General features: G+C 42.3%; 1 protein-coding gene across 1 annotated transcript in view; it reads left to right on the forward strand.

Moving 5' to 3' along the window:
• Positions 1-11,910, forward strand: part of LMNTD1 (lamin tail domain containing 1) — a 99,627-nt gene that overhangs the window by 29,247 nt on the left and 58,470 nt on the right. Inside the window, exons 3-5 of the mRNA XM_018556069.1 lie at positions 1,327-1,502; positions 3,813-4,001; positions 8,445-8,538. Coding sequence (XP_018411571.1) covers positions 1,327-1,502; positions 3,813-4,001; positions 8,445-8,538 — 459 coding nt within the window. The remainder of the gene's footprint in view (positions 1-1,326; positions 1,503-3,812; positions 4,002-8,444; positions 8,539-11,910) is intronic.

Below are 11,910 nucleotides of genomic sequence, written 5' to 3' on the forward strand. Positions count from 1 at the left end.
TAATGTTACAGCTTTACACTTTTCCTTCTGTAACAAAAAACCATAAGCGGAAATCTGAACTGACACACAAATAACTCCACTTCCTCCAGCAAGGACGGAGCCGTTTCTAAATTTTACAAGCAGCACAGAAAACCCCACAGGTGCCATTCATGTGAAGCTTTGGAGGACACGACTGTCGATTTCTTTTTTATAGCGACTATAAACCATGATTGTTATTTCTCTAGTTTTGAGAATTCTTCGCCGTAAAGAGCTGTAAAGGATATACATAGTTTTTGGGTTCTTTTTCCCCCCCGATGTACCAATTATGAACTTATTATAAATAATCGGATCAATGAGTTTAAAAACACGACACCATGGAAAGCTTCCTTTTCCATAAGGAAAGACTGAAGAATTGGATCACCTGCTAGGTTTTTATTCCTAAAAGTAGAAAAGGGATGAGAGCTCCACAAAGTGTTTGATAGTCCAGACCAGGTTTATTAGTCACAGGGTTCTAAAATAATAACCACATGTTTCAGAACTTTAGAAAGCTCCCTTTAACAGGGCTACAAGCAAGGCAATTGGTATTGTGTATACTACAAATATTAATTGTGCTTACCGATTGCCTTTTTCCATTGTGTTGGTAGCCCCGATGAAGGGGGATTTCTGAACCTTTTGAAATATGTTACAGAAATTTTAGAACTCTGCAACTAATAACCCTGGTGTATACTCAATCCAAAATATCTTCCTTTTTCTGCCCTAGACTTTATCCCATGAGTCTAGTATAGGACCATGGTCTACCAGAGGGTTGTCTGGACCCAGCAATAGGCAATTCAAATACTGAATTGAAATACTCATCCAACGCCCAACCACTTTATTCCTTTACCAGGTTTTTATTGATGTCTGCATCTCCCACACTTTTTACTTAACCTGATGGCCACTGTCATGGGGACAGAAAGTGATGGGGGATGCCGCATTTAACAGTTGTTATCAGAACAGTAGGTGAGGTGTAATCATCTAATGGAAATTGTTCTAGTGAGAATTGCCTAATAGGGGATTTCCCTCACTTTAGAGAGATTACCTCTCCCTTCCTGTTGTTTCTCTGGCACAGAAAGTAAAGATAATCATCTTCAATAGGACACAACACTTTTTGACCATTCTGGGGTCCAACAGAATGGAAAGTGAGGAAAATCTGCCCAATAGGAACCCCAATTTTAAATTCCAAAATGCTGTTAGTGGAGAGGGGAAGGCTTTAAACTTCGATCAGACTCTACTTCAGCAACATAGCAGCAGTCCAGTGAATGAAGGTGACAGGTACCCTTTATCATTTCTAATATTTCTGACTAACAGGGTGAGGACACATCTACAATTCAACATCTTCAGGAAGAGCTGATCACCATTCGCAATCTATATGAGAAGGAGATCGGAGAACTTCGGGAGAAGCTGGAGCAGAGCTATCAGGAGGGAAACAGAGACGGGCTCAGTGGTCGGCAGAGCAATTTGATGGCTGCAGACTACCAAAGCAGGTAGAGTTTGTTACCTGTGTTCCTTGTATACTTCTACTCCAGGACATGCCTACAGGGAGCTCGGGGCTCATGGCACTACATTTCATAGGTGTTCAAAAATTATCGTACATTTTTGAATGGATTTCTTGATTGAACTTTCACATTTATACACACTTACTGTTCTAAAATATTTCTTATGGTATTTTCTTTGCACATTTGTAAATGCTCCGCCTAGAACAGGCCTGGGAAATTCCGGCACTCCAGCTGTTGTGGACCTACAAGTCCCATGAGGCATTGCAAGACTGACAGTTACAGGCATGACTCCCAGAGGCAGAGGCATGTTGGGATTTGTAGTTAAAGCACAGATGGATGGCCGAAGTTGCCCACCCCTGCCCTCAAGGCTAGCTGTATGTCTGACAAATGTGTTCACTTTTTTTTTGATTGACTGCTGAGATGTCAGGATGAGTTTGTAATGTCTTTAAACAGTCTAATAGATTAATACATTTAATGAACAATAAAGTGCAATTGTTGTGTTACAATGGATTGCAGATTAACAGATTATGTGGATTGGAGCAACATTCACCATATTTATTCCCAGATAATTTTTGTACAAGTCATTCTGAATTGAGAAAGCTGGTTGGATGGCCAGTGAAAGGTCTTCAAGAAAAATACAGCAAGTCCAGTTACTTTGACTTATTTTTTACAGATATTCCCTTACCAATGCTAGATTTTATATTTTATATTATGGAAAATGTAACAGGAAGACCTGGAACATACAATGGTGTATGGGGACACCCAACACTCCCAGGTAGACAGGAACAGAGGCAGGGAATTATGGGAGGAGGTTCTCACTGTTCCAGCAGGTGCTGAATCAGCACACCAAGCTTCATCTACACCTAAAACTTTCAATGAACTGATCTTTTAACTAGTACATAGATTACAGAATATATTTCAGCGATAAATATTTTATTAGGTGAGTGCTCTGTGCTTAAAGCGTGCTTCAATCACACGCGAACAAATCTGTCTATCAAGAAACATATGCAGAAGGCCAGTGTGCATGATCCAAAAGTTAAAAATTATGCTGACTACACGGAACTATACAATGAATCAGTGCAATTATGAGAGACTAAAGTAAAAGATAATACAAAAATCATAGTTTTAACCGAAAAGGTGCAATCGGCCCTGGTGGGAAATCTAATTGTTATCAACCAGCACTTGCTGGGCCAAACATTATTTTCCAGTATCATTTGCAGCTATTAAATATGTGATCAGATATTTATTGTTATATGTATACTCAACTTACCAGGTGTCATCTGAAACTAAAATATCACTTTTGAACGGAATGACCATTTACAAAGATGACCTGTTCTTTTATTACATGAGGGTCCTTCTCTGAATTAGAAGTTGATGTATTTTAGAGCATTGTTGCCATTACAAAATTCATAAAAGCGTCAGGAGAAGGGAAAGGAAATGATATGATGTTCTCAAACAGGATGCAGGTGACTTCCTGTTGGCAATCACATGGAACCATGGAAGGGGAACTAATAAATAAAAAAGGTCATAATATGAAGAACATTTGGGATAAAATGTTCCATATGACAAACACAAACCCCCATGACTGCAGTACTATGTATTGTGTATGAGAGAGAGAGAGAGAGAGAGAGAGAGAGAGAGAGAGCGAGAGAGAGAGAAATAGGTTGAGAAATGCAGAGTACCGAACAATGAAGAAAATAATGATTGTTTTTGACCTGTCATTTGGTAGGTCTGGAAATATATCAATCATTGCTTATCGACTATGCAGAATCTTTGCTGGATACTTTTTGTATTTCTTAAGTAGGTACTCTACTTAAAGAAAGTTAAGTCTCAGTATTTATTTGAGATTGATATTGAAAATCAGTCATTGGCATGGGGAGTATCCATGTGATCATTTCATGGTTTGAGTTCACTCATTTTAAAATCGCTTATAAATAGCAACGTGTATAGTGGGCAGTGCACGCATCAGTTTTTATGTTTTAATCAATTCAAATTTATTCAATTTAATTTGTTCAATTCATTTTTATTGAAAAGTCTAAAATGATCAATCAATTAGCAAAAAAGGCAAATTCTCCCACATCCACCCAGTCTTCCGTAATATCAACGGTTTATTTTATAAATAAAAATGAATGTTTTAGCTTCTGAATCGATCAAATGTGACATAAAGCCTGACATTTGCCTTTATTTTTCTATTCGATCCTGCAAAATCAATCAAACTGATAGTGAAAACTGATTAATAATTGCTTTATTGCTTGCTTGTATACAGTTACTGATTTTAAACTGCCTCTTCCTTTGCAGACTTTTGGAGATGAGCAGAGACATTCTGAAGAAAGATGAAGATATTCGAGCCTTGCATCTGATCTTGGCAACGCAGGAGTCCGATATCCAGTCGCTAAAAGGGTCTGCAATAGCTCCATCCGTACAGCTGGACCTGGCCAAGCAAGAGTTGAGAGAGCTGCAAGGAAATATCCTCATGGCCCAGAACAAGTAAGATGCCTATATCACCTATCTGGCCAAGACTACGGCAACAGGGCACACAAAGAACGAGATACCTTAGGATATATTTTCCATAAGATATTGTATATGTCTCAGAATGGCATCCCAATCTCTAAAATCTCTAGTCAAGCCCTGTTCAGTCTTTTTAAATCTGAAGCTTTAATTATAGTAATACCTAGTGATTCTGCCATGACAACCCTTGTTCAGGCACTTGCTATAATAGGAAGGCAACGCTCTATCCCGATGTCCTATTTGTGCTCCTGCATTGTCACGCTGGCTTCCGATGGAGACTACAAGTGGCCGTGTCGACACACATTCTGCAGGCATGGTCCACTGTTGTCACCATCAGGAAATCCACCCTAAGAAATTCCATGCGGCCATCGCTGGACCGATAGTGGCTGAAAAAAGACTACAGGAGATCAGAATTGTAACAAAGGATGAAAAAAATTTAAAAACCTTTTTTTTCAATTTAAGAAAATGGCGATTTTTTTTTTGGACACATAGTGCTTTAACAAATGCAGTTCATAGGGTTTACATCTACATCTGACATCTACAATGGCCAGTTATAGCCATTGACAGGAGCAGAAACAGCTTTGGTGCACAAGCTGTTATCTGTGTGTGGGCCAGGAGATGAAGGTGACAGGCGATAAACCCGCCACCCACTACAAGAGCCATTGTCCAAGATAAGGAATGCAATCTGGGAACTGTCACATTAACCGGTCTCCTTCACAAGTGACCCAGTTTTGGCCCCAAATTGTACCAAATAAACAAATCTCAGTAAAATGAATCCCCCTCCCCACTATATCTCCCCCATATGTAGATTAATCTCTGGTCTGTCTGTTTATTTATATGGCAAGTGAAGTACTGAACATACTGCCAGAAGATACAATGAGAATCAAGCAGATGTCCGGCCAAACAGCAAAATACACAGCAGGCATATACACCTAAACAAAATGTATTACTTTTCAAATAATTTAAAGTTCTGTCCTTTTAGTCTTGTGATTCACATCACTTGCCAGACAGAACTGCTATTAGGAGGGAACCGATGTTCAGTATTTGGAGATTTCTGCTCTTCTTGTCCTCTCTTCCTATACTGAAAGCTGCCTGGACACCTTCTCTTCTATGTCTTAATACCTGAAACATGTTAGTATTCTAAAATGCAGTAGGATACTTTGCATTATGCTAATCCTCCCATACTTTCTATCTCTGTTATACATGGGACTGTGAAAAGTCAATATAAAGAAAGATTTCAGATATTTTTATCAGCAGTATTTTAAAATAACATTACATATTTCTAATGAATGCATAAATGGCTTTGAGCTTTTCTAATCTAAATATTTGTTTAGTATTCTGCCTTAAAGGGTCACTGCACCCAAAACGGATATTTAAGTTTATGGTACATGCTGAAGAGTTGAACCACCTGACAGTACCTTATATATCTCTATTGGTGAGATCCCTGTGCTGAGTTCCCGGGTCTGCACACCTGCTGTGCCCATTATGAGGAGCTCCCACCATCCCTGTGCTGAGTTCCTGGGTCTGCACACCTGCTGTGCCCATTATGAGGAGCTTCCACCATCCCTGTGCTGAGTTCCTGGGTCTGCACACCTGCTGTGCCCATTATAATGGGATCCCACCATTCCGGACCTGAGTTCCTGGGTCTGCACACCTGCTGTGCCCATTATAAGGGGCTTCCACTATCTCTTTGCTGAGTTCCCAGGTCTGCACACCTGTTATGCTCATTATGAGGGGCTTCCACCATCCCTGTGCTAAGTTCCTGGGTCTGCATCCCTGCTGTACCCATTATGAGCATGCAATTGGAATAGCAGAAACACACAAAAGCAGATGGGAATGCCCAAAACTCCTATTCCAGGGTCTGCTCACCTGCTGTGCCTATTATGAGGTGCTCCCACCATCCCAGTGCTGAGTTTCCAGGTGTGCACCCCTGCTGTGCCAATTATGACATGCTCCCACCATCCCTGCTCTGAGTTCTCAGGTGTGCACACCTGCTGTGCCCATTATGAGATAGGAGTAATAGGAGTAGCAGGAACACCCAAAAGCGGATCGAAACACCCAAAACTCCCATGCGGACAGCAACAAAGCTGGAATTAAGGGAGGGAGACCTCTCTGTGGGAGATTTCAGGACATATGAGAAATCAGGGGCTGATTCAGCAACCCACCAGACTCCACCTCTAAATATCACTTTAAGGTGGACCGATCCTTTAACTAGAGCATGGATTACAGAATACATTTCAGGATCAATAGCTTTCAAGCACATGATTGTTTGATACAAATTGAATCTGTAATTGAATGGATATTATGTGTATTGCCGCCATAGGCCACTTGCACAGATTGAAGGACGGGCGCTGTACGTCTTGGTGGCTTCTCAGGATGAAGAAGAGGACTGTTCATGAAAGACGCTCAGCATTTCAGGAATTTGCAAATGTTTAGCTGTGTTCTGTAGCCGCACAGTTCAGTGTTATTCTTGAAGCCCACGTGTGTAGGACTTCACACGCACAGATAATACTACACAATTGTTCAACAACAATGACCTAGATTCCCCAAAAGCAGTAATGCAGAATGGTGCAAACAAGCATCAGCAAAATAAACTCGCTGAGAAACTCCGCCAAGTCCTGTGTGACAAGTGACAGTATTATATGAGGAGGGCTGACATGCTGATTAAATCACTTACAATGGATGCTGCTTCTTAGTTTCCTGCAGAATCAGCTGGTCCCATGAGGATCCTGTTTTAGGGTGGCTCCATTCCCTTGCGGTGTTCCATGGTGTCACCCTTGTGTGTGTGAGAAAGCTGTGTGTGTCTCCACAAACACAGAGACACAGCAGGGGAAACAACTCCCCAGCGGGCTACCTTCTGCCCCCCCCCCCCTCCTTCTTCCAAGCTAGTAGATGAACGGCTGCTGAAGACTGCTCTGCCCCTTGTGATCTTGTACTGGACAGGAAGTTCAGGGAAGTAGTGCAGAAAGAGTTGGAGCTGTCTGGAAACATGATGACTGTATGTTCTCATTCACACCTGAACAATTTGTGTACGTGCGTCAAATGCGCAAAAAATGCACGCTTTGAAGCGTATTTGCGAGACACGTAAAAAAAACGCAAAATACACGTGCTGTGCTATTACAAGTAAACGGCCGCCCCAAACATGGCGGGGCAAACAAGTGTTTTTCCTCCACATTCGGGCTCATTAAAACACTCACAAAAGCAGCGGATAAAAATGTGGAACGCAGGTCGCAGATTTTAATACATGCACTCATTTTCTATATTTGTCGCATGTTCAGGACCCCACTGAAATCAATAGGGACTCGCGGCCAACTTGGAAACCAGGATTAGTAGAAAGGTTCTTGTCGCACTCCTTACCAGCGATCCCATGTAATGGGAAGGGTGCTCGTAATGACTGCGGATGGCACCGCTGTATGCATAAGATAAATGTGAAAGATGTCACCAGCACACCGAAGATCCTTTTGGAATCACCAAATGCTCATTTTACAAAAGGATCTTCGGTGTGCTGGTGACATCTTTCACATTTATCTTATGCATACAGCGGTGCCATCCGCAGTCATTAAGAGCACCCTTCCCATTACATGGGATCGCTGGTAAGGATACTATCCATTATGACAACTTGTTCAATAAAATGAGCATTTTTGTGATTCCAAAACAATCTTCGGTGTGCTGATGACATCTTTTACATTCAACTTGGAAAACAAAGACACGCAAACGCAACGCACATTCTCTCTATGCTCAGGTGTGAATGGGGACCAAGTGCTTGGGTAAAAAAAACATAAAGAAATACTTTTCTGGCCAATATATATTTGCTAGATCTGGATTCAATATTGAAAAAAAAACTTGAGAGTTTTATACTGAAAGCTGACCATCATTGTGTGAATTTTGGCCAGTTCCTGCTGAGCTGCGTGTGGCCTTGTCGGTGTAGACATGTAAGATGTGGAAAAATTTGGTTCGGTTCGGATTCGGATGAGTTTACGAATATTCGTTGCGAGTAAAACAGAAAACCATACACAGATATTAATACTAGAGCTGAATCTTCTGGACTCGAATGCCATTCGGAATCCCAACTTCCGAATTGCATTCGGGAGCTCCTGATTGCCATTCGGGTCTGGGAGCCTCAGCTTTAGTAATATATGTATATGGCTCCCAGACCCGAAATGCATTCGGGTTTCGAATTTCTGAATTGCATTCGGGAGCTCCCGAATGTCATTCAGGTCTGGGAGCCATATACATAATCAGACCTGCTGATTATTATGATTATTATACAGGATTTATATAGCGCCAACAGTTTGTGCAGAGCTTTACAATATAAGGAAGACATTACTGTTACATTTACAATACAATTCAAAACAAGATATAGGCACTCTGATAATATTATTGTGGATCAACTTCTATAAGTAAATGTTATTGTCATTACAGATATGAAGAGGAATTTTCTCAGCGTTTAACCCTTCAGGACCAGTTACGTGAACTGAAACATCACACGGATGATATAAGACAGATACACATGAAGGTGAGGAGTCATGTGACACCTAGTAGTTGCAGAATGGCGTCAGTTCCTCATAGCATTGCCTCAATGACAATATGTGTTACTTTTACACATCTATATAAAGATGCCATCATCCAAATATATTCCTCAGCCTGACCATACCATGTACTGTCACAGACTAAGGTCACTGTGCTCCCTGAATTTAGTCTATGGCAAATTTCCCATCATGCACCACATCAGATTGTCAATGAATAGTCACATGCAGTTTAGTGTATTAGCTGTCACTTTACGCACAAAAACAGGAATAGAATCAAACATCCAAGCCTCTCTGTGTAGTTTAAACCATAGAAAGTCAAATGGTACTCTTAGGGCCTGTTCATAGTATTGTGCTGCTGTAACACGCTCAGTGTTGTCCCTTTGCGTGTCACCGCTTGAGGCGATGTAGTTCCGGCGGGGGTTTGTGGGGGCACAGAGGACGCCGGACCGCACTGTCAGTGGCCTGTCCAGCTTATTGACATCACTGGTTGCCAGGAGCACGACGGGATGCAAGTAGGGTTGCCACCTTTTCTTCCATCGAAACCCGAACACTCTAGCGACGCACGGAAATTTTGGGGGGAGAATGAGTCGCGCCTTATTCATATGTAAATAGCTCCACCCATTCATATGTAAATATCACAGTTGAGACAATTTTTCAGTGGGGGGCCAGTAGCCCCTATCTTCATTTTGCTTGCCCCTGTCTGCCTGACATCATGTGTCCGGGTTTCAGCTGCCATGAAACCCGGACACAGCATTCAAAACCCGGACTGTCCGGGTGAATCCTGGACAGGTGGCAACCCTAGATGCAAGCCACAGCATCCTGCTCAGCTCTTGTCATCTGGTGACGTAAATTAGCTGGCCGGGACACCAGACAGAGCATCACAGGTTGCAGAGAGCTCTCAGACTGCCTTATTATAGAGACGGCCTTCAACGCGCTACTCGCCTTTGTGCCATGCAACGCATATGCATTTATTGGCACCAGAACACGTGCTGACGCACTACCATGCTTTAAAATGCACTGTTACAGAATGTAGTACATGCATCTTTTTTGGTGCGTTCACCAGACGAATGGAATGCCTTAACACAACAGATAAACAGTGTAAACGGGCCCTTAGCAATCACTACTGATTTTACCTGGTTGATGTTGATGCTAAATCACTGTGAATCATAAACAAAATTCATTTTTCTAAACAAAAATACATTTTCACCTTATTTTTCATCCTTTGTTACATCTCAGTGCTGCTGATCTCCTGCAGCCTATTTGCAACCTCTTTCCTGCCTATATACACTCCAGCGTTGGCTGCATGGCATTTCTCTGGACGTGTATTATAATGGTGACAACAATGGACCATGTCTGCATAATGTGTGTTTAAATGGCCCATGTGACAAGGTGTCACACTATGAAAGGTGGTTGACCAAGGATCTTCATAGTAGGGTCACCAAATTTTATTTTTTTATTGGCAGCTGAAGATTTAAAATGTTGATAATGACCTTTGAAATGACAATTTAAGATTTAAGCTTAGATTTTGTGATTGGGTTTCCACATTGAGAACTATCAGTGCTACTGCTGAAGAACAATGTACAGGTACAATGTATATGTCCCCTAGCCTCCTCCATCCTAGCACAGGGGTATTGTTGGTCACCTATCAGAGCATTGTTTATGAATTCCTAGGAGAGACTTCACCGTATGACCTCATCTGATGGTGGCATCAGATAAATGACATTTTTCGGGCACGTTTCGGACGTGTCATATCGCTTTGGCTTGCTAATAATCATTTTGTGCAAATTCACTATTGCTTGCTATAGGCCTTTCAGCGACTCTGCATATAAATAGAAAGAGCTGACACTGGAGCTCACATTATCCTTCATGTAATAGAACTGCTCGTCCCATAATGAGCCCATTTTTCTTCAATTCCAATATTTAGTGTAGTCACATTTCTATTTCTGCAGCTGGTTTAACCCTTTCGCTTTCTCTGAAACACTCTCAACACTGCACATGGGCAAAAGACAGAATAACGTTAAATGTGAAGTACAGTATGTGGATGAAAGTTTGTGCACACCTGACTATCACACCTGTTTGAGTTTGATGGACATCCCATTCCAAAACCATGGCCATTAATATGGAGTTACCACCCATTGTGGCTCTAACATCCTCCACTTTCCACATGATTTTGGAGTGTGTGGGAATTTGTGTCCATTCAGTCAAAAGAACATTTGTGAGGTCGGGTACTGATGTTGGATGAGAAGACCTGGTTCCAATTGGCATTACAATTCATCCCAAAAGTGCTCAATAAGGTTGAGGTCAGGGCCTTCTGAAGGCCACTCGAGTTCCTCCACACCAAACTCATCAAACCATGTCTTTATGGAGCTAGATATGTACACAGGGGCACAGTCATGCTGGAACAGAAAAGGGTCTTCATCCAAATGTTGTCACAAGCTTGGAAGAGCAAAATAATCTAAAATATCTTTGTAATTATAGTATTAACAGTCCCCTTCGTTTGAATGATCTGAACTCAACCATTTAATGGGGTTTTCATGCACTTTTGGCCATATAGTAGTTGTGATGGTCCGGTATCCACATACCTCTGGCCATATAGTAGTTGTGATGGTCCGGTATCCACATACCTCTGGCCATATAGTAGCTGTGATGGTCCGGTATCCACATACTTCTGGCCATATAGTAGCTGTGATGGTCCGGTATCCACATACTTCTGGCCATATAGTAGTTGTGATGGTCCGGTATCCACATACTTCTGGCCATATAGTAGTTGTGATGCTCAGGTGTCCACATACTTTTGGCTATATAGTAGTTGTGATGCTCAGTTGCCCACGTAAATTTGTCCATATAGTAGTCGTGATGCTAAGGTGTCCACAGACCTTTGGCCATAAAGTGTACGTCAAGCTGGTGTGGTTCTTTATTTCTCCCCTTTACTTAAAGGAGAACTATGGGGTCAGGGCTTTTCCCCATAGTTCTCCTTAGGGTAACGGGAGGACACAAACTAGCGTCCTCCCGTTACCCTAAGCTCAGTATACCGCGAGCTGGAGCTCGCGGTATACTGAGACGCCGCAGCCGGAGCGAATCCGGACATCGATGTCGAGATCTGCCCAGCTGCGTGAGTGACAGCTGGCTCTGCCTATCTAGAGGCAGAGCCAGCTGTACCCGCCCCTCCCCGTCCGTTCCGCCAGTCAGCGCTGGCAGAGCGGAGAGGGGGGTCCAGCCCCTCCCCCTGTCACGGCAGAGAGCCGTGACAGGATCGAGAGGTGAGCAAACGCCGGTATATGTTCGCTCACCTTCCGATCTACTGAGCCGACCTGTGACAGTCTCATTGTCACAGGTCGGCTAGAACTATGAGGTGAGTG

This window comes from Nanorana parkeri, unplaced genomic scaffold, assembly GCF_000935625.1.
Source record: "Nanorana parkeri isolate BGI_ZX_2015 unplaced genomic scaffold, ASM93562v1 scaffold224, whole genome shotgun sequence".
NCBI classification, from domain to species: domain Eukaryota; kingdom Metazoa; phylum Chordata; class Amphibia; order Anura; family Dicroglossidae; genus Nanorana; species Nanorana parkeri.